Below are 21559 nucleotides of genomic sequence, written 5' to 3' on the forward strand. Positions count from 1 at the left end.
CTCTCCGCCCCTCTCGGAGGACCTCCACCGCCCCCTCTCTATGCTCCGCGCTGGACGGAGCCAATAGGAGCGGGCGGTGGGCGGGGCCTCGGGGTGGTGGTGGCCAATGGGGTTGAGGGGGCGGGGCCTGGAGGCGGTGGCGCGGGAGGGGTGAGCGCGGGGCCCCTTGGCGGGCTCGGTTGGGGTCCCCGGGGCGGGGGGGGCTGGGGGGGGGCCTGGGGCTCTTGGGGGGGTCCTGGAGGGTCGTGGGGGGCTTCACGCCCCATTTAGGGGCTCCTTGGGGCAATTAAGGCGTCCCCGGGGCAGTTGGGGGGGCCTGGGGCAATTAACGGGTCCCCGGGGCAGTTTGGAAGGTCCCTGGGGCAATTTGGAGGGTCCTTGGGGCAATTAAGGGGTCTCTGAGGCAATTTAGGGGCTCCCCGAAGCATTTAAGGGGTAACTGGGGCAGTTTGGTGTGTTCCCTGGACAGTTTAGGGGGTCCCCGGGGCAATTCAGGGCTCCCTGGGGCAGTTTAGGGGTCCTTGGGGCAATTAAGGGCTCCCTGGGGCAGTTTAGGGGGTCCCTGGGGCAATTAAGGGCTCCCTGGGGCAGTTTAGGGGTCCTTGGGGCAGTTTAGGGGGTCTCGGGGGGTTTAAGAAGCACCCTCAGCCAGTTGGAGGGGTCCCTGGGGTAGTAGGGAGGGGCGCAGAAAATTTTAAGGGGTTTCTGGGGCAGTTTAGGGGATCCTAGGGGGAGTTGAGAAGGTCCGAAGAGTTTAAGGAGCTCTGCTGGGCAGTTGGGGGGCTCCCCGGGACAGTTTATGGGGTCCAAGGGGCAGTTTAGGGGTCCCCGGGGCAGTTGAAAGGGGTCCTGGGGACAGTTGAGAGGGTCTGGGGGGGTTTAAGGAGCACCCTGGGCTTCTTGGGGGGTCCTCGGGGCAGCTGGGGGGTCCCTGGAGCAGTTAACAGGGTCTGGGGGATTTAAGGAGCACCGTGGGGCAGTTGGGGGGGGTTCTGGTGGCAGCTGGGGGGGTCCCAGGGGCAGTTGAGTAGGTCCGGGGTGTTTAAGGAGCACCCTGGAGCAAATGGGGGGGTCCCTGGCGTAGTTGGGGAGGATTGTGGGGAGTTTAGGGGGTCCCTGGGGTAGTTGAGAAGGGTTGTGGGGCAGTTTAGGGGGTCCCCAGAGCAGGATAGGGGTCTCAGGATCAGTTCGGGGAGCCCAGGGGCAATTCGGAGGACCTTGGGGCAGCTGGGAGGGGGGCATGGGGCAGGTTAGAGGCCCTGAGGGCCAGTTGAGGGCCCTTTGGGGCAGTTTGGGGGTTCCTGGGGCAGGATACAGAGTTGGGGGGGGGCAATTTGAAGGGGCAGATAAAAAACAAGGGGGCAGTAGGAGGATGAAGGATGAAGTCGGGGGGGGGTCCTTTGGCCCCAGGGGGACAGCGGTGACGGAGGGGTGCTCGAGAGGGAAAGCTGGGGCTGACGGGGGGCAGCTTGGGGGGCATGTAGGGGCCGGGGGGGCAGTTGTTTCCATGGGGCAGTTGTTGCTGCCCCTCAGGCGATGCAGCGAAGGCGCCACGGAGGCCTCTGCACCACGGGGGGCACAGGTAGGTCCCCGTCCCCCTCCCCATATCCTGGGGATTGGGTGCAAGGGGGTTCCTGGACGCTGGGGTCCCTATCAGAGGGGTGTCCAGCAGCCCCCGCCCCCCCAAAAAAAAAACCACCTGGATCCCACAGTGCAGGGGCCGGAGCTGAGGCACCCCATCGCCAGCGACTCGGAGGACGACGAGACGTGGCGGTGTGAGTGCGCGGGGATTACGATGGGGAGGGGTCACCACGGTGTTATTATAGGACCTACAGAAACTCAGCAGCGTGGCAACTACAGTAGGGCCTATGTAAACACCAGCTTTACATTATTGTAGGATCCACCGAGGTATGGAGGCTGCGGGGGAAGAGGGTGAGGCCAGACATCATGGTCCAGGACCTCCCCCCCTCCCCGGGGTTTCTGTAGACCCTATAATAACAATGTGTGTCCCCTCCAGGCCCGACCACTGGCAACACCGCCTCACCCCAAGTTGTGCCAGAGAGGTAGGTAGGACCCCACCAGGGTCATGTGGAGGGGTCTGGACCCCTTGGTCCCTTCTGCAGACCCCGTACCCCAATATTTGCCCCCGCAGCGACCCAGAGGAGCCAGATGTGTGCCCAGACATTCGCGTGCTCCGAAAGCGCCGTCCCACCCCAGCCCTGGGCCTCCGCACAGATTTGGCCCAATCCCACCTGGATCCGGACGTCGGGGGACCCAAAAAGCGCCGTTTGTGTCCCAAAACTACCCCAGCTCCAGATGTGGGGAGCAAAACGGCTATTTCAGACATTCGGCCCCAAAATCACTCCCCAAACCCAAAAGGGCAGGTGGATCCAGATGTGAAGCACCTGGGAGGCAGCACAGTGGCTCTTGGCATTGAAAGCGATACAGATGACGAGATGCACCCAAAATCTGCTCTTTTTCACCCTAACCGTCACCAGGCCGCCCTGGAGGCAAGTGGTGACCCAGATGTGGAGAAACGAGGCCCAAATCCAGGTGCTGAAGGTGCCCAAAATGGGCGTTGGATGCTCGCGGTGGACAGCGACACGGACGTGGAGGAGGCTGACGTTCTTCCGTCTGTTGGATGCCCAAAAATGCATCGAAAGGCCCAAAGGGTGCCAAAAGCCCCAGGTGTGGAGATGAAGCCCCCAAATCCAGATGCTGGCAGTTCGAAAAATGGATTCCAGACGCTCGTGGTGGATAGTGACACGGATGTGGAGATGGAGAGCTCGAATTCAGCTGTGGAGGATCCCCAACGTGGACATCAGGCATTCGGGGTGGACAGTGATACAGATGTGGAGGAAGGTGGAGCAAATCCAGCTGTTGGGCTGGCCAAAACCCCTCAAACGACCAAAAACACGCCGAACTCTTCAAACATAAAGATGAAGAGCCCACATTCAGCTGTTAAAGGCCCCCATGAGGAACATCCACCGCTCACAGTAGACAGCGATACTGATGTGGAAGAGGACAGAGCAAATCCAGATGTTGTGTGCCTCCCAACCCCTCAAACGGCCCAAAACGCACCAAAACCCCCAAATATTGAGCTGGAGACTCCAAACCCAGATGCTGACGGATGCCAAAAGGAGAACTGGATGCTTGTGGTAGACAGTGATACGGACGTTGAAGACAACATCCTTCCAGATGTTGTCAGCCCAAAACCCCACGCAATGACCCACAGAGACCCGGGTGTGGAGACCCGAGGTCAAGATGCTGAGGGACCCAAAATGAGATGCCGGTCCCCACTGGTGGACAGCAATACAGATGTGGATGAGGAGCCTTCGAGTGCAGAAGGCGGGGACCCAAAACCACATCAAATAACCCAAACTGCACAGAGGAACCTGGATGCAGAGATGCAGACCCCGAGTCCACGTCCTGGAGAACCGCAAAGTGGGCACGAGATGGTCAAAGTGGACAGCGATACAGATGTGGATGAGGACCCTTCAAGTGCAGAAGGCAGGGATCCAAAACCGCATCAAATAACCCAAAATGCACAGAGGAACCTGGATGCAGAGATGCGGACCCCGAGTCCACATCCTAGAGAACCGCAAAGTGGGCACGAGATGGTCAAAGTGGACAGCGATACAGATGTGGATGAGGAGCCTTCCAGTGCAGAAGGCAGGGATCCAAAACCACATCAAATAACCCAGAATGCACAGAGGAACCTGGATGCAGAGATGCAGACCCTGAGTCCACGTCCTGGAGAACCGCAAAGTGGGCACGAGATGGTCAAAGTGGACAGCGATACAGATGTGGATGAGGACCCTTCCGATCCAGAAGGTAGGGATCCAAAACCACATCAAATAACCCAGAATGCACAGAGAAACACGGATGTGGAGATGGAGACCCCAAGTCCACATCCTGGAGAACTGCAAAGCGGACACGAGATGGTCAAAGTGGACAGCGATACAGATGTGGAGGAGGATGGGCTGAATCCAGATGTTGGGTGTCGAGAAACCCATAGAATGACCCCAAAAATCCACAATGACTCAGACGTAGCAATAAAGACCCCAAATCCTGGTCTTGAAGGTCCCCAAAACAGAGGCCAGAACCTGGAGGTGGACAGCGACACAGATGTAGAGGGAGAAGACCTGAACCCAGATGTTCCTGGCCTGAAAAACCACAAAACGCCCCAAAATGCCCAGAAGGACCCAACTGTGGTGATGGAAACCCCGAATCCAGATGTTGTCGGCCTCCACCGTGGCTCGATGCCACCCGGCAGTGACAGCGACACGGATGTGGAGGGCCTCGAGGACATTGAAACTCCAAAAACGCGTCGGACCACACGTGAGGTTACCGGGATGGGTGCTAAGAATGCCGCTGCTCCAGATGTTGATCCTCGGTGGCACGCCTGGACCAAGGGGGGGCTAAATGTGAAGGGGACAGCCCCAAATCCAGATGTTGGTCAGCACGTGGACCTAAACGTGGACAGTGATACCAGGGTCGAGGACAATGGTGTGGTGCCAGATGTTGGAGCTGTACAAGGGGGACAGGGGACACCTGGTGATCCAGATGTGGCGATGGCACCCTTAGATCCAGATGTTTCCCCTCCTGTGACCCCCCAGAGTGGCAGCGACACCGACGTGGAGGAGGTGGCCCCCACTCCCTACGTTCGGAGCCTCCGGAGCAAAACCCGACCCCGAAATCCAGATGTTGTGGACACCGCAATGGGCAGCGATACCAGTGTGGGGCTGATGGACCCCAAATGCCAGAAACCAGCCCAAAACAGGCAGGGTTTGCCCCCCAAATCATGCAGTGACGGAGGTGTGGAAGGAGAGGTGCCAAAACAGCATGATTTAGCCCCAAATACAGACGCAGAGGACCCGAATCCAGATGACAAGGTGCAACAACACAACCCCCAGACCTCAGTGATGGGCAGCGATACAGATGTGGCGCCAGCTGGTCTGGCCCCCAAATCTCCAATTACGGCCCCAAATTTGAGCCTCGGTGGTGATGCTGCTTGGGGATCCAGGAGTGCTCAGGCCACCCCTCGTGGGGACACGGATGCAGAGGTGGCAGGAAGTGAAACTGAGGGTGAGTGGGGTGGCCTTTGTCACCTCTGTCCCTTCCTTGATCACCTTGGTTCCTTGGCCACCTGGGTTCCTTCCTTGGTTCTTTTGGTCCCCTTGTCCCCTTCCTTGGCCGCCTGGGTCCCTTCCTTGGCCACCTTCACCCTTTTCTTGGCCACCTTGGTCGCTCCTTGGTCCCCTGGGTCCCCTTCCTTGGTCATTTTGGTCCCCTTGTCCCCTTTCTTGGCCACCTTGGTCCCTTTGGCCACCTTCATCCCTTTCTTGACCACATGGGTCCTTTCTTTGGTCCCCTGGGTCCCTTTCTTGGTCACCTAGGTCTCCTTCCTTGGTCCCCTTCCTTGGCCACTTTGGTCCCTTTCTTGGCCACCTGAGTCCCTTCCTTGGCCACCTGGATCCCTCCTTGGTCGTTTCGGTCCCTTGGGCACCTGGGTCCCTTCCTTGGTCCTTTTGGCCCCCTCCCTGGTCACCTGGGTCCCCTCCTGGTCCCCTCGGTCCCATCTCAAGGCTCTTCCCTTCCCTCCACAGATGACCCTGACCTCTTCCTGGAGCCCACCCAGAGCTTCCTGCCACCACCGGTGACCGAAGGTAGGTGACCTTGTTGTGTCCCCCCCTCCGCCTGGGGCCCCGGCGTCACCTCCCGGGTCCCCAACGTGGCTTTCCAGCAGATGCAGCCCTGGGCTGGGATCCCGAGGAGGCCACACAGCTCTTCTGCCACCCCAAGCTGGAGGAGGAGGAGGAGGAGGAGGAGGAGGAGGAGAAGGAGGAGGAAGAGGAGAAGGAGGAGGAGGAAGAGGAGAAGGAGAAGGAAGAAGAGGAGGAGAAAGAAAAGAAGGAGGAGGAGAAAGAGAAGAAGGAGGAGGAGGAAGAGGAGAAGGAGCAGGAGGAGAAGGAGGAAGAGCCCCCCGAGGGCATCCCAGCCACCCGTGTCCCCCCAGCTGAGCCGGTGGTGGTGACACTGGCCCAGGAGGGAGCAGGGAGCGGCGCAGCCCCCAGCGGTGACGTGAGTGGGGTCCGGGTGGTCCCACGGGACCCCAGGGGACCTGACAGGGTCCCCCCGGCCTCGGGGGCACCAGGCCCTGACATCCCCTCCCCAAATCCCGCAGGTAACGGAGGGGCCCCGCCGCAGCCAGCGCCTGGCCCGCGGCCATGGGGGCAGAGCCCCTGGAGGGGGCGGGGCCTCTGCTGTGGGAGGAGCCTCTGGAGGGGGCGTGGCCAGCCAGGCAAGGGGCGGGGCACTGCCACGGCCCACCCCCCCGCGCCGCAGCCCTCGCCTCCAGGCCTGCCCCTCCCCTGCTGAGCCACCAGCCAAGAAGGGGCGGGGCCAAGAGGAGCCACGCCCCCCGCCCCGGCCACGCCCCAAAAGGAGCGGCCACGCCCCCTCACAGAAGCAGACTCGGGTGGGTGTGGTTGGTGGGTGGAGCCTAATAGGGTGTGGTCGTGTGGGTGGAGCCTAATAGGGTGGGGTTGCGTGGGTGGAGCCTAATGGGGGGTGTGGTCATTGCTGGGGTGGGAGGGGCCAATGCGTGTGGGGGCGTGGTCAGGGTGGGAGGGGCTGCATGGGGCGGGGTCTCTGCTGGGTGGGAGGGGCTTCTGAGGAGGAGGCAAGCCCCTCCCACTGGCTGCTGGTTGGTGGGGAGAGGGGGAAAGTCCAGCGGTGGGTGGGGCTTGTTGGGGTGGGAGGGGGGCCTTGTGCCATGGCTCCGCCTCCACCCAGGAGGAGGAGGAGCCACCGGAGGTCACCGGGCTCCAGCTCCGCCCTCGGGGAGGCACCGGCTCCTCCAGCCCCAAGGTACACACTGGGGGTCCCCAAAATGTCCGTGTGTCCCCCAAAATGTCCCCAAGTCCCCCAGATGTCCCCCAGAATGTCCCTGTGTCTCCCAGAATGTCCCCATGTCCCCTGAAATGTCCCCAAGTCCCCCAAATGTCCCCCAGAATGTCCCTGTGTCCCCCAGAATGTCCCCATGTCCCCTGAAATGTCCCCAAGTCCCCCAAATGTCCCCCAGAATGTCCCTGTGTCCCCCAGAATGTCCCCATGTCCCCTGAAATGTCCCCAAGTCCCCCAAATGTCCCCCAGAATGTCCCTGTGTCCCCCAGAATGTCCCCTTGTCCCACCTCCAGTGTCCCCATAACCCCCCCAGTATCCATCTGTCCCCCGCAGGGTGTCCTCATGTCCTCCAAGTATCCCCATGTTCCCCCAGATCCTTTAGGGGTGTCTGTGGTGTCCCCATAGTGTCCCCAGAACATCCCTGTGTCCCCAACACGTCCCCAGGTGCTTTTCATTTGGGCAGTGACCACCCCAAGGATGTCCCCAACGTGTCCCTGGGTGCTTTTGACGGGGACAGTGACCACCCCAAGGACGTCCCCATGGTGTCCTGACATCCTCCCCAAGCTATTCACAGGGGCGGTGCCACCCCAGGGAGGTCCCCACCGCCTCCCCGCCGTGTCCCCAGGTGCTGTTCACAGGGGTGGTGGCCTCCCAGGACATGGAGGTGGCCCTGGGCTCACTGGGGGGGTCCATGGCCACCTCCGTCTTCGACTGCACCCACCTGGTGACTGACCGCGTCCGACGCACCGTCAAGTTCCTCTGCGCGGTGGCACGTGGCATCCCCATCGTCACCCCCAAGTGGCTCCACGAGGTCCCAGGGGACGGGGAGAGGGGCTTGCGGAGTCCCTGGGGACAGGGAGAGGGTTTGGGGACAGGAAGGGGCAGCTGGGGGACGTGAGGGTTCTTGGGGACAGAGCGTGGGGTCCTTGGGGACAAGGAGAGGTTCCTTGGGGACACGGGGGTCTTGGGGGACAAAGAGGGGGTATTTGGGGGCAGGGGGTCCTTGGGGTCATGGGACAAAGGCCTTGGGGACAGGAATGTGGTCCTTGGGGACAGGGGGGTCCTTGGGGACATGGCATTCCTTGGGATCATTGGAGGGTTGTTCCTTGGGGACACGGAGGTCCTTAGGGATAAAAGGGGGTTGTTCTTGGGAACAGGGAGGGTTATTGGGGATATGGGGGTGTCCCTGGGGGACAATAGTGTCACTGTGTTGTCCCCTGTCCCCAGAGCGCCCGCAGTGGCCGCGTGCTGGCCCCGGGGTCCTTCCTGGTGCGTGACAGCCAGCAGGAACGTCACTTCGGCTTCAGCTTGTCCCAGGCCCTCAGCCATGCCCGCCGCCACCCCTTGCTCCAGGTGACTGTCCCCAAGCATCCCCAAGTGTCCCCAACCGTCTCCACGAGGCCCTCACACCCCGTGGGTGGCCCTGGCAGCATCCCCAGGGGGCTCAGGGTGGGACTGACGGATGTGTCCCCTGGTGTCCCCAAGGGCTACGAGGTCCACGTCACCCCCAGCGTCCGCCCCGAGCCCGAACAGATGCGGGACATTGTCACCTGCAGTGGTGGCACCTTCCTGTCCACCATGCCCTGCACCTATGGGGTGAGGGCACACTGGGGTCCCATAGCCACCAGGGAGGGGACCGGGGGACATTGGGGCCCAGACCCGCTGGGGAGGAGACCAAGGGGACATTGGGGACCCAGGGCCACTGGGAGGGGACCAAGGGGACAGTGGGGGTGCAATGGGGACCCAGAGCCACCGGGGAGGGGACCAGGGGGACAGTGGGAGGACATTGGGGACCAAGGGCCGCCAGGGAGGGGGCAGTGGGGGGACATTGAGGGTCTCAGAACCACCAGGGGACATGGGGGGAATTTGGAATCTTGTTATGGGGAAGGGGTCCTGGGGGATTCCCATTGGGATTGAGGGATCCCGGGGGGGTCTGAGGGATCCCACTGGGATTGAGGGGTCCTGGGGGAGCTAGGGGGGTCCCATTGGGGTTGAGGGATCCGGAGGGGGGCTGGGGGGATCCCATTGGGGTTGGGGGCTCCCAGGGGTCCTGGGAGAAGGGGGAATGGGGGGGGGGAAGTGTCTCAAAGTGGGGGTGGCGCTGAGCACATGGGACCCTATTACCACTAATGGGCTCCCAGGTGGGGACACCGAATCCCTCCCCATCTCAAACAACCCCAGGGGATTTTGGGGAGGGGTCCTGGTGATGCAGGGACCCCCTCCAACTCTCCTCCCCGGTGACACCCCCACAGCCCCGGAGGCTGGTGATCTCCTGCGGGGAGGATTCGGGGTGCTGGGCACCGGCGCTGAGCGCTCGCCTGCCCCTGGCCTCGGCCGAGCTCCTCCTGACGGGGCTCCTGCGGCAGCGCCTCCAGCTCCAGGACTTCCTCCTGGCCCCCCCGGAGATCCCCCCAGGACCCTCAGGGGTCCCCCAAGATCCCCCACCAAAGTCCCCTCAACCTCCTCCGGCGTCCCCTCGGCGTCTCCGCGCCCCCCCCTCGACGCAGGGCAGGACGCGGCGGGACCCCCCCAGCACACGGCGGCACCCGCAGCCCCGGAATAAATGAGGGTTTTTGCACAAAAAAAAAAAAGGTGAAAAAAGTATGATTTGGTGGTTGGGGGGGGGTTGGGAATTTGGGGGTGGCATCTCCCGGGGGGGTCCCCAGTGTCAATCAATTTATCATTTTTATCAATCGATTTATCATTTTATCACTTTCGTCAATTTATCATTTTCAACAAGCAATTTACCACTTTATCACTCATTTTCTTGTTTTCATCAAACTATTTCTCTTTTTTTATCAATTTTTATCAATCAATTTATCATCATGTTTCAGTTTTTCAACCAATCACTTTCTCATTTTTGCCAATCGCCATTTTTATCGGCGACCTCAATGGGGAACTCGTGCACGGCACCAGTGAGCCCAAAACCTCGCGTCTGGTTTTGGGCGTCCCACCCCCAAAATGCAGAATTGCTCACATCTGAGGGAAAAATTAAAAAAAAAGGCAATGAAACTGGCAGAAGAACTAGAAAATGGGAATTATGAGGAGCGGCTTGAGGGAATTGGGACGGTTTGGAGGAAAGGAGGCCAAGAGGAGGCTGCATTGCTCTTGATCACCCAAATGGAGGCCGTGGTGAGGAGGCTGGGCTGACTAAGGGACGTGGCATTAGGGGACGTGGCATTAGGGGATGTGGCATTAGGGGACATGGCACTAAGGGACGTGGCACTAGGGTACCTGGCACTAGGGGACGTGGCACTAAGGGACGTGGCGCTAGGGTACCTGGCACTAGGGGACGTGGCACTAAGGGACATGGCACTAGGGGATGTGGCACTAGGGGACCTGGCACTAGGGGACGTGGCTTTAGGGGACGTGGCACTAAGGGACATGGCACTAGGGGACGTGGCTCTAGGGGACGTGGCACTAAGGGACATGGCACTAGGGGACGTGGCTCTAGGGGACGTGGCTTTAGGGGACGTGGCACTAAGGGACATGGCACTAGGGGACGTGGCTCTAGGGGACGTGGCACTAAGGGACGTGGCACTAGGGGACGTGGCTCTAGGGGATGTGGCACTGGGGGACGTGGCACTAAGGGACGTGGCACTAGGGGACGTGGCACTAGGGGACGTGGCACTAAGGGACGTGGCACTAAGGGACGTGGCACTAGGGGACGTGGCTCTAGGGGATGTGGCACTGGGGGACGTGGCACTAGGGGACGTGGCACTAGGGGACGTGGCTCTAGGGGATGTGGCACTAGGGGACGTGGCACTAAGGGACGTGGCACTAGGGGACGTGGCTCTAGGGGACGTGGCACTAGGGGACGTGGCACTAAGGGACGTGGCACTAGGGGACGTGGCTCTAGTGGACGTGGCTCTAGGGGACGTGGCACTAGGGGACATGGCTCTAGGGAACATGGTTCAGTTTGGCCTTGGTGTACTTGAAGGCCCTTTTCCACCCAAAACACTCCTGCTCCATGACTCCACGGTTGTGTTGGGTGTCACCAAAGCCACCGTCCCCAAGAACCCCATTGGTCCCCGGCGAAGCCACCGTCCCCTAAGAGTGTCCTCGTGGCAGCAGCCCCGGGAGGGCGGCGGTGGCATCTTGGCAGCGCTGGGCCACAGCCGTGGCCTCGGTGGTGCCCCCGGTGCTCAGCATCCCCCGGACCACTCGCAGCGTCCCCAAGAGGTGCTCCTGGGCCAGGCGGGCGCTGGCAGCCCACAGGGCCTCGGCCACCGCCACCGCCTCCGCCAGGCCTTTGGGGATGCCCGGGTCCCCCTGCGTGGCCTTGGGGACATCGGGACCCTCCAGGGCCACCGCAGCAGCCTCAGGGCTGCCGTGTCCGGCAGCCACTGTGGCCTCGATGTCCTTGAGGCGGCGCTGCAGGTGACAATAGTAGTGGCAGGCACCGTCACAGGCCACCACCAGGTGCCCCAGAAGCTCGTGGGCCACCGCCGCCTGCCGTCCCCGCTCCCTGGCCGTGACTGCGGCCACCGTTGCCTCTGCCGCCTCCTCGGTGGCCTTGCTGGCCTCCTGCAGCCCTGCCCTGGCCTCTGCCACCCGCGCATCGTGGGCTGCCACCACATCGACCACCTCAGTCGGCTCCAAGGCCATCGGCAGGAGGTGGGTGGCCAACCGGAACCCCCTGCGCGCTTCGGTCTCCAGGGCCACCGCCCCCATCAGGTGGCCCTTGGTGGCCTCGGCGGTGGCCCCAGCGGCGGCCCCGGCGGCGGCTGCCACCTCGCAGGCATCCTTCAGGCTTGCAGCCTCCACCTTCAGCTTGGCCCAGGCGGCCTCCACTGAGGCCACCGCCTTCAGCCACTCGCAGGCGATGGCCACCGCGGTGGCCTTGGGGACGCCGGGACCTTCTGTGGTGGGTTCGGCAGCGGCAGCGGCCAGAGCTTGGCGCAGGCGGGTGGCCTCTCCGTGGCGGTGTCTCATGGCCTCGCGCACGCCGGAGCTGAAGTTCAGGAGGCCAGCCCGCAGCGAGCCCCACGGCTCAGCCAGGGGAACGTCCCCGGCGGTGGCCACCAGCTTGCCCAGGGTGGCCACCACGGCCACCAGCGGCTTCAGCAGCTCCGGGGACACCTGGGGATGGGATATGGGGTCCCCCGTGGTCCTTGTGGCCTCCCCGCTGTCCCCTGTCTCTGGCGGTGCTGGGGAACAGGCACGGTGGCCCCAAGACACCCCCAGGGACACCCCTGTCCCCAAGCAGGGGGACGTGGCCACCATCACCTGCTGTTCCTTGTCCCCTCAGTCACCAACCCATCCCGTGTCACCGCTCCCGACGTCACCCCCTGCCACCCTCCATCCCCTTTACCCCCCTCACGTCTCCCCAATCCTGCTCTCCCTCTGCCACCACCCTGTCCCCTTGTCCCATTTGTGCCAGTCCACGCCACCAACTGACCACGTGCCACCTCGTGTCCCCCCTCGTGCTACCGTGTTGCCACCATCCGGTCCTCATGCCCTCGACCACCCCGTCCCCTTGTCCCCTCTGCCACCCCCTGTCCCCTTGTCCCCATGTCCCCTCATCCGCGCCCGTGGCTGCACCGGACTTTGCCCCACCTCAGTGGCGCTGGTGGCCCCCGTGACATCCGGCATCCACATAACTGGTGGCAGTGGGGGGTGGCAACCCACAGGGCTCCCCAGCTGGTCCAGGTGTCGCTTCTCAGGCTGGCTTGCCCCAAATTCTGCGTTTTATCACAGATTTCCATAAATCCCTGCTCATAAGGACAGCTGTGATTAATGTGAAAAGCCTGGAGATGGCAAAATCCCACAAATTATTAATAAAGCAAGCACAGAAGTACCAGAATCCCACAAATTATTAATAAAGCAATCACAGAGACACCAAAACCCCACAAATTGTTAATAACGCAAGCACAGAGGTACCAAAACCCCACAAATTATTATTAAAGCAATCACAAAAGTACCAAAATCCCACAAATTATTAATAAAGAAATCACAGAAGTACCAAAATCCCACAAATTATTAATAAAGCAAGCACAGAGGTACCAAAATCCCACAAATTATTAATAAAGCAAGCACAGAGGTACAAAAATCTCAGAAATTATTAATAGAAATCAATCACAGAGGTACCAAAATCCCACAAATTGTTAAAAAAGCAATCAAGGAGGTACCAAAATCACAGAAATTATTAATAAAGCAAGCACAGAAGTACCAAAGTCCCAAAAATTATTAATAAAGAAATCACAGAAGTACCAGAATCTCACAAATTATTAATAGAAATCAATCACAGAGGTACCAAAATCCCACAAATTGTTAAAAAAGCTATCAAGGAGGTACCAAAATCTCAGAAATTATTAATAAAGCAAGCACAGAGGTACCAAAATCCCACAAATTATTAATAAAGAAATCTCAGAGGTATACCCAAATCTCACAAATTATTAATAAAGGAAGTACACAGATAACGAAATCCCACAAATTATTAATAAAGCTATCACAGAAGTACCAAAATCCCAGATTACTGAAGACAGCAAAAATGAAGAATTCAGCAGCAAAAATATTTGAATTAAGCATTAAAACCCCACACCCGAGCCTGTCCCGTACACCCCAGCGAACGTAGGGTTTGTTTTGGGGTCGGGGACAGCACCGGGACCGATCGGTCCCAAGGGCGTGAGCCGCCCTCGGAAATGGTCAAACGGGGCAAAACGGACCCAAAATTGGGCCGGGGGAGAAACGCGGAGGAGCCTCACCGCAGCCGCGGCTCCCGAAGGGAAAGGGAAAGGGAAAGTTCCCGGAGGCTGTTTTGGGTGGAAACGCGTGGATTTGGGGCACGCCCCGCGTGCTCGGCTCCCTTCCGCCAGCTGCCTTCCCGAGTTTTCAGCCGCCCGGGGCCGGGTTTTTCCTTTTTTGGGATTTTTTTTCCCTCTTTTTTTTGTGGTTTTTTTTTTTGTCGCTTTTTCGGACGGAGACGTTGCCGTGGGGTTCCCGGTTTGCGTCCTGATGGCCGGCGTCCCCCTCGTTCCCTGTCCCCTCCCTGTCCCTTGTCCCTGCCGTCCCCGCTTCCCCTGGGGGCCTCCAGGGTCCCCACGGGCGGTGGCAGGGGGACACGCGGGGGCTAGGGACGTGGTGGCACTCGGATGTCCCCGCAATGTCCCAAGCACAGCCCCGGCACGGTGACCCCCAGCCCCCAATGTCCCCAACAGCCCCCGATGTCCCCCAATGTGCCCCACAGCCCCTGATGTCCCCCAATGTCCCCCACGGTCCCCAATGTCCCCCAATGTCCCCAACAGGCCCCGATGTCCCCCGATGTCCCCAACAGCCCCCGATGTCCCCCAGTGTCCCCCATGGTCCCCGATGTCCCCAACAGTTCCCAGTGTCCCCCACAACCCCTGATGTCCCCCAGTGTCCCCCACAGCCCCCAATGTCCCCCAATGTCCCCCACAGCCCCCGATGTCCCCCAGTGTCCCCCAGTGTCCCCGTCACAGCACCAAGGACCCCTCAGGATGTCCCCAGATCGCCTCCAACAGCCCCCCTGTTGTGTCCCCAAACCGTTCCCCAGGGCTGTCCCCCAACGGCCCCGCTGTGTCCCCACATTGTCCCCCACGGCTTGGGGACATCCAGCCAGGGATCCTTAGGGCTGTCGGGGACAATCCCGTTCGCAGGGACAATTTGGGGACGTGTCCCCCTGTCCCTGTCCCCGGGACGGGGTAGGGACACCCCCGCCCCGTGCTGTCCCCACCCCCGGTGACAAACCAGAGGCTCCGCGCACCCTTGAAGTTTATTGGGGGGAGGGGACAGAGGACAGCGCCACCCTCCCCGTCCCCAAAGGCCACCTCAGCGTCCCCAAAGGGAACGCGGGACGTCCGGACGCCCCGAAAACGCCCGCGGGGGGACGGCCGCGTCCCCAAGGTGACGGGGACGCTACTGGCGCCCCTACACCTCCCCGGGCAGCGCCTGCAGCGCCCGCGCCAGCCTCTGCGCCCCCTCCTCGTCCTGGATCACCGTCCCCAAGGCCACCACGGCGGTCCCCAAGGCGCGGGTGCTGTCGGGGAAGCCCCGGGCCTCCGTCAGGTCCCGCTCGACGGCCTCCACCAGGTCGTGCAGGTGGTTGGCCACCTCCTCCAGCATCCCCTGGGCCACCGAGGCCGCCCGGGTGGCCTCGGTGACATCGGTGACGGCGGCGTGGCCCAGGTGGCGGTAGCGGGTGGCCTGGTGCCGCTGCCGCTCGATGGCGGCGGCCAGGTGGTGCCCGGAGCGGTCGGTGGCCCACATGGCCACCTGGCACAGCAGGAGGACGGTGGCCAGGCAGGAGACGAGGTGGCTCTCCTGGGTCACCCCCAGCGCCTCCCGCACCGCGTCCAAGGACACTGCGGGGCGGCGAGGGGACGGGGACGTCACCCGGCGTCCCCCGGCCCCCCTCCTGGTGTCCCCGTCCCCTCCCGGTGTCCCCTGGTCCCTCCCAGTGTCCCCCGGGCCCCCTCCTGGTGTCCCCGTCCCCTCCCAGTGTCCCCTCCCCAGTACCCCCTGGTCCCCTCCCAGTGTCCCTTGATCCCCCCTCCCCAGTACCCCCTGGTCCCCTCCCAGTGTCCCTTGATCCCCCCTCCCAGTACCCCCTGGTCCCCTCCCAGTGTCCCTTGATCCCCCCTCCCAGTACCCCCTGGTTCCCTCCCAGTGCCCCTTGATCCCGTCCCAGTGCCCCCTGGTCCCCCTCCCAGTGCCCCCTGGTCCTCCTCCCAGTGTCCCTTCATCCCCTCCCAGTGTCCCTTCATCCATACTGGGAACACAGCAGTCTATATTGGTCTATATAGGAACTCCCTACTGCTTCTTACTGGTCTATAGTGGTTCTTACTGGTCTGTAGGGCTCCTTGCTGGTCTAAATTGGTCAGGGCGTGATAAAACCTAATGGTTCTTACTGGTCTGTACTGGTCCTTACTGGTTTACAGTAGTTCCCGCTAACCTCTAGTGGTGTATACTGGTCTACACTGGTCTGCAGGGCACCCTAACGGTCCATACTGGTCCGTAACAGAAAAAGGGGAAGAGCCTACCGGTTTGCAGGATTCCTTACTGGTCTGAACTGGTGCCTACTGGGCCATAGCGCTCTCCACCAGCACCAGTGATCCAAATGGACCTGAAGGACTCCCTACCAGTTCCTTACTGGTTCCTACTGGTTCTTTACTGGTTCCTACTGCCTTCCACTGCTTTTTTACTGCCCTCTTACTGGTTCTTACCGGTTCCTTACTGGTTCCTACTGGCTTCTACTACTTTTTTACTGGCCTCTACTGGTTCTTACTGGCCTCTACCATTTTTTACTGGTTCCTAGCACTTCTTACTGGTTCTTACTGGTTCCTACTGGTTTCTACTGCCTTCTACTGCTTTTTTACTGCCCTCTTACTGGTTCTTACCAGTTCCTTACTGGTTCCTACTGGCTTCTACTGCTTTTTTACTGGTCTCTACTGGTTTTTACTGGCCTCTACCGTTTTTTACTGGTTTCTACAACTTCTTACTGGTTCTTTCTGCTTCCTCCTGGTTCTCCCCGGCCCGTACTCACGCAGGGGGGTGCACAGGAGCAGCAGCCCCAGGGCGAAGTTCCGCAGCACCACCAGGAGCTTCCTCTGCCGCCGGTTCCGCTTCTGCTCCCGCTCCAGCTCCTGGACTCCGGCGTTGGAGAGGGCCTCCAGGACCCGGTAGATGCCCCGGGCCTCCAGCCCCGGCGTCGCCACCGCCTTGGCAGTGAGCGCGGCCGCCAGCGCGGCATCCAGCCCCTTCAGGGCCTCCTCGGCCTCCGCCGCCGCCTCCTCGGCCTCGTCCCGCGCCGCCGGCACCGCCGCCGGCGTCCCCAGCGCCTCGGCCAGCGCCACCAGCGCCTGCAGCGCCCGCGAGGTGGCCGCTGAGGCCACCTCCAGTGCCGAGGCCAGCTGAGTGGAGGTCATCCTGGGGGGGGACACGAGGGGTTAGCAGGGGGACACTGACCCAAAGATGTCAGCATCCAGATAAGGACACTTTGGAGACACATCTGTCCAGTTGGGGACACCGCCCTGGGAACATTGGTTTCCATGTGGGGATATTTGGGGACACTCTGTCCAGTTGGGGACACCTCCTTGGGGACCTCAGTGTCCAGATAAGGACACCTTGGGGACACATCTGTCCAGTTGGGGACACCTCCTTGGGGACACCTTCTTGGGGACCTTAGTGTCCAGATAAGGACACCTTGGGGACACATCTGTCCAGTTGGGGATGCCAGCGTCCAGGTGGGGACACCTTGGGGACACCTCCTTGGGGACCTTAGTGTCCAGATAAGGACACCTTGGGGACACTTCTGTCCAGCTGGGGACACCAGAGTCCAGGTGGGGACATCTCCTTAGGGACCTTGGTGTCCAGGCAAAGACACCTCCTTGGGAACACCTCCGTGGGGATCTTGGGGTCCATTCGGGGACACCTCCTTGGGGACACCTCCCTAGGGACCTCAGTGTCTAGGCGAGGACACCTTGGGGACACATCTGTCCAGTTGGGGACACCTTGGGGACGCATCTGTCCAGTTGGGGACACCTTGGGGACGCATCTGTCTGTCTGGGGCCATCTCCTGAGGAATCCAAGTGTCCAGGTGAAGACACGTACTTGGACACCTCAGGGTCCAGGTGAGGACACCTCCTTGGGGACACCTCCTTGGGGACACCAGCATCCACACAGGAACACCTTGGGGACACTTCTGTCCAGCTGGGGACACCTCCTTAGGGACCTGAGTGCCCATGTGGGGCCACATCCTTGGGGCCACCTCCTTGGGGACATCTCCTTGGGGCCCCATGGGCCCAAAAAGGGACAACCCCAGAGAAGTGCCCCAAGTGTCGCCGAGGCCCCCAGCACCCCCGAAGGGCCACGTCCACGGGGGTGACATCGAAGTCCCCGCGGACACGTCCCCACCTGGACACTCGGTGACACGCCACCACCCTGGGGACCGCAGAGGGGACACCCCCAGGAGCGGGAACCCGGTGGCCCCGTGTGGGGTCACCCCCCGGGGGCCCCCCGAACACGAGTGTCCCCACGGTGCCCAGCGGTGTCCCCACGAGTGCCACCAAAGCGCTGGCACCCGCACAGGTCCCCGCGGCATCCCCGCGGCGTCCCCGCTTGCAGGAAGTCGCCGACTTCCCCTTCCCGCGGCACCGCCGGCGCCGGGGGCCACCACCCCCCTTCGGTGTCCCCCCCTGAGGGTCCCCAGGTGTCCCCCAGCACCCACCTGCGCCCTTCGGAATGTCCCCAAGCGGGCGGTGACACCGCCGGTGCTGCCTTGTCACCTTCCTGGCTACGTACCCGGGTCACGTGGGGGCCAGGGGCAGGACCTTGTCCCCCTCTGCGCCCGCACGCGCCCCCCAGGACCCCATTTGCCCCTCATTTGCCCCCCATTTGCCCCCCTGACCCCCCCAGTCCCTAATTTGCCCCCCAGGGCCCTGCTGATGCCCCCTAGGCCCCCCAGTTGCCCCCCAGGGCCCTTGTCCCCACCCCAGCCGCACCCTTTGAGTGCTGATTGGCTGTCGGGGCTGTCAATCCGCCCCAGCACGGCCTCCCATTGGCCGGTGCGGAAATGGGACCAGTGTGTCCCACTGGGGACACCACCTGGGACCTGCTGGGGACACGTTGGGGACACGCTGGGGACACGAGGACCTCTGGGGAACCCCGTTAGGACACACTGGGGATGTGGGGACACACCAGGGACACACTGGGGACACTTGGGGACACGTGAGGACACACTGGGGGCACACTGGGATGCACTGGGGACATGAGGACCTGCGGGGGACACCATCAGAACACACGGGGGACACTTGGGGACACACTGGGGACACGTTCAGGACACAAGGGGGATGCTTGGGGACACACTGGGGACATTTGGGGACACGTTCAGGACACGGGAGATACTCGGGGACGCTTGGGGACACGTTCAGGTCACACTGGGGACATCTGGGGACACATTCAGGACACGGGGGATGCTTGGGGACACTTGGGGACACACTGGGAATGTGCTAGGATGCACTGAGGACGCATTCAGGACACACTGGAGACAAAACAGAAGGTTTACTGGTCTAAACTGGTCCATACTGGTCGGAGCCCGTACCTCCCCACGTAAACCTGTAGGGTTTACTACCGGTCCTACTGGTTCTTACTGGTCTGTGGGGTTTTCTACTGGCGTTGCGGCTCCTTACTGGTCCCTACTAGTTCCTACTGGTTGTAACTGGCCTGTACTGGTCCGTACTCACCCGGAGGGACGCAGAGATGGCCCCAGCGCAGCTCACGCCTCAGCTCGTGGGTGCTGCCTCCGTCCCTGATGTCCTCGACGTCCCCGATGTCACCGGTGTCCCCATCGCTGCCACCAACGCCCGTGGGGACGCCGCCAGGGCCACCCTGCGGGGATCGGGGGGGGGTCCCAGTGGGGAGCGCTCCTCGGGGACCCGGGGGGGAGACCCCAGAACCACCCCCCCCATCCCCAGCACCCACCTGTGTCCCCGGCGGTGTCCCCAAGGTGGTGGTGGCACCCACGGCACCGGGCCTTCACCTGGACGAGGGGACCGAGTCACGGGGGGGTCAGGCACTGACGCCCCCCCCGGCCCCATTTACACCCCCTGACCCCGTTACTCCCCCACACCCCAGTTACACCTCCCCCAGGGCCCCGTTTACCCCCTCAGACCCCCATTTACCCCCCAGGACCTCCATTTACCCCCATCAAGGCCTCAATTTCCCCCCCACCGGACCCCCACCTCCCCCCCTCAAAGGCCCCATCTGCCCCCCCCACAACACCCATTCCCCCCCCCATGGACCCATTTCCCCCCTCAAGCCCCCATTTCCCCCCCAAGCCCCCATTTCCCCCCCAGCGCTCCATTAACCCCCCCAAAGCCCCCATTTGCCCCGAGGCCCCTCAATTACTCCCCCCAGACCCCCATTTCCCCCTCTAAAGCCCCACTTTCTCCCTCAAGCCCATTTACCATTACCATTCTCCATTTACCCCCCTCAGGGCCCCATTTACCCCCCCCAAGCCCTTTTTTACACCCCTCAGACCCTGTTTTACCCCACAGGGCCTCATTTATCCCCCCTGAGCCCCTTTTACCCCCCTCAGACCCCCCATTCCCCCCCAGGACCTCCATTTACCCCCCAAGGCCCCATTTACCCCCCCAAGGCTCCTTTTTACCCCTCTCAGACCCCCATTGACCCCCCAATTTGCCCCCATTTACCCCCCCCGGGCCCCCTTTTAACCCCCTCAGACCCCCATTTACCCCCCCTGCACCCTCATTTACCCCCCAGGACCCCATTAGCCCCCCCCAAGTCCCCTTTTACAGCCCTCAGACCCCCATTTTCCTCTCTCAGGCTCCTATTTACCCCCCCAAGCCCCCTTTTACCCCCCTCAGGCCCCCTTTTCCTCCCCTAAGCCTCCTTTTACACCCGTCAGGCCCCCATTTACCGCCCCAGAGCCCCCATTTACCCCCTCAGGTCCCCATTTACCCCCTCAGGTCCCCATTTACACTCCAGGGCCCCATTAACGCCCCCAGGCCCCCTTTTACGTCTCTCAGATCCCCTTTTACCCGCCTCAGACCACCATTTACCCCCCCAGACCTCCATTTACCCCCCCCTGCACCCTTATTTACCCCCCAGGGCCCCACTAACCCCCCCAAGTCCCCTCTTACGGCCCTCAGACCCCCATTTTCCTCTCTCAGGCTCCTATTTACCCCCCCAAGCCCCCTTTTACCCCCTTCAGGCCCCCATTTACCCTCCTCAGACCCCCATTTACTCCCCTAAGCCTCGTTTTACCCCTCCTCAGACCCCCTTTTACCCCCCTCAGACCCCCATTTACCCCTCTCAGACCCCCATTTACCCCTCCTCAGACCCCCATTTACCCCTCTCAGACCCCCATTTAGCCCCCTCAGACCCCCATTTAGCCCCCCAGAGCCCCCATTTACCTCCGTCAGACCCCCATTTACCCCCTCAGACCCACATTTGCCTCCCTCAGACCCCCATTTACCCTCCCAAGGCCCCTTTTTACCTCTCAGATCCCCATTTACCCCTCATTTGCCCCCATTTACCCCCCCAAAGCCCCCTTTTCCCCCTCTCAGACCCCCACTTACCCCCCTTTTGCCGCTATTTACCCCCCTGAGACCCCCATTTACCCCCTCAGACCCCCGTTTATCCCCATCAGACCCCCATTTACCCCCCCAGCCCCCATTTACCCCCCTCAGGCCCCCATTTACCCCCCAGGACCTCAATTTACCCCCCTCAGGCCCCCATTTACCCCCCAGGACCCCCTTTTACCCCCTCGGGCCCCCATTTGCCCCCCATTTATTCCCCATTTACCCCCTCAGAACCCCATTTACCCCCCCTCAGGACCCCATCAATCCCCCCAAACCCCCTTTTACCCTCCCCAACCCCCATTTACCCCCCATTTGCCCCTTTTTACACCCCTCAGACCCCCTTTTCCCCCCCCGCCCCCCTTTACCCCCAGCACCGCCATTTCCCCCCTCTGCGCCCGCGTTCACGCCGGCTCCGCCCCCGAGCTGTGATTGGCTTCCGCCTCTGCCAATCCCACAGGGCGCTGCCTATTGGCCGGCAGGGAGGCCGCACCTCCGCGCCGCACCGCTGCCTCTCATTGGCTGTCTCTTTCCCGCCGAGGGGGCTGGGGGCGGGCTCTTTCGCCCGTTCCGCGCGCTGATTGGCTGCG

General features: G+C 61.7%; 3 protein-coding genes across 9 annotated transcripts; 1 reads left to right on the forward strand and 2 right to left on the reverse strand.

Moving 5' to 3' along the window:
* Window positions 1–28: 28 nt before the first annotated feature.
* On the forward strand, window positions 29–9500 carry MDC1 (mediator of DNA damage checkpoint 1). 5 transcript variants are annotated; one of them, XM_083814589.1, is made up of 14 exons: window positions 129–150; window positions 1534–1582; window positions 1713–1775; window positions 1898–1932; window positions 2018–2063; window positions 2153–5088; window positions 5610–5669; window positions 5747–6084; window positions 6188–6481; window positions 6799–6873; window positions 7535–7720; window positions 8137–8262; window positions 8395–8505; window positions 9162–9500. In XM_083814589.1, exons 4-14 carry the CDS (start codon window positions 1911–1913, stop codon window positions 9474–9476), a joined length of 4509 nt encoding a protein of 1502 aa, XP_083670715.1. In that variant the 5' UTR covers window positions 129–150; window positions 1534–1582; window positions 1713–1775; window positions 1898–1910; the 3' UTR covers window positions 9477–9500. The 5 variants fall into 5 exon arrangements, with proteins under 5 accessions (XP_083670712.1, XP_083670714.1, XP_083670715.1 ...); XM_083814586.1 differs by lacking the exon at window positions 1898–1932 and having other exon boundaries at window positions 29–150; XM_083814588.1 differs by lacking the exons at window positions 1713–1775; window positions 1898–1932 and having other exon boundaries at window positions 29–150.
* A 168-nt stretch (window positions 9501–9668) lies between these two features.
* LOC310888171 (uncharacterized protein) lies at window positions 9669–14057 on the reverse strand. 2 transcript variants are annotated; one of them, XM_083814619.1, is made up of 3 exons: window positions 13617–14057; window positions 12469–12623; window positions 9669–11991 (listed from the first exon to the last, which is right to left on the reverse strand). In XM_083814619.1, the coding sequence occupies exons 2-3, from the start codon at window positions 12508–12510 to the stop codon at window positions 10960–10962; spliced, it is 1074 nt and encodes a 357-aa protein (XP_083670745.1). In that variant the 5' UTR covers window positions 12511–12623; window positions 13617–14057; the 3' UTR covers window positions 9669–10959. The 2 variants fall into 2 exon arrangements, with proteins under 2 accessions (XP_083670745.1, XP_083670744.1); XM_083814618.1 differs by lacking the exon at window positions 13617–14057 and adding an exon at window positions 13373–13563.
* Window positions 14058–14626: 569 nt separating this feature from the next.
* LOC310888172 (uncharacterized protein) lies at window positions 14627–21538 on the reverse strand. Of its 2 annotated transcripts, XM_083814620.1 has the most exons (5): window positions 21338–21538; window positions 19351–19408; window positions 19113–19257; window positions 16415–16797; window positions 14627–15233 (listed from the first exon to the last, which is right to left on the reverse strand). In XM_083814620.1, the coding sequence occupies exons 4-5, from the start codon at window positions 16794–16796 to the stop codon at window positions 14800–14802; spliced, it is 816 nt and encodes a 271-aa protein (XP_083670746.1). In that variant the 5' UTR covers window position 16797; window positions 19113–19257; window positions 19351–19408; window positions 21338–21538; the 3' UTR covers window positions 14627–14799. The 2 variants fall into 2 exon arrangements, with proteins under 2 accessions (XP_083670746.1, XP_083670747.1); XM_083814621.1 differs by lacking the exons at window positions 19113–19257; window positions 19351–19408; window positions 21338–21538 and adding an exon at window positions 18098–18256.
* Between the last annotated feature and the right edge of the window lie 21 nt (window positions 21539–21559).

Source organism: Anser anser (genome assembly GCF_964211835.1).
Source record: "Anser anser genome assembly, chromosome: 31".
NCBI lineage: Eukaryota > Metazoa > Chordata > Aves > Anseriformes > Anatidae > Anser > Anser anser.

Excerpts from the sequence above, each read along its gene's own strand:
- MDC1 (XM_083814586.1), top strand. The coding sequence starts at position 1,537 with ATGCAGCGAAGGCGCCACGGAGGCCTCTGCACCACGGGGGGCACAG. Across the intron at positions 5,089-5,609 it reads GGCAGGAAGTGAAACTGAGG|ATGACCCTGACCTCTTCCTG; the intron begins GTGAGTGGGGTG and ends TTCCCTCCACAG. Across the intron at positions 6,874-7,534 it reads CCGGCTCCTCCAGCCCCAAG|GTGCTGTTCACAGGGGTGGT; the intron begins GTACACACTGGG and ends CCGTGTCCCCAG.
- LOC310888171 (XM_083814619.1), bottom strand. The coding sequence starts at position 12,510 with ATGTGGATGCCGGATGTCACGGGGGCCACCAGCGCCACTGAG. Across the intron at positions 11,992-12,468 it reads GGGCCACCAGCGCCACTGAG|GTGTCCCCGGAGCTGCTGAA; the intron begins GTGGGGCAAAGT and ends TCCCATCCCCAG.
- LOC310888172 (XM_083814620.1), bottom strand. The coding sequence starts at position 16,796 with ATGACCTCCACTCAGCTGGCCTCGGCACTGGAGGTGGCCTCAGCGGCC. Across the intron at positions 15,234-16,414 it reads GCTCCTGTGCACCCCCCTGC|TGTCCTTGGACGCGGTGCGG; the intron begins GTGAGTACGGGC and ends GCCGCCCCGCAG.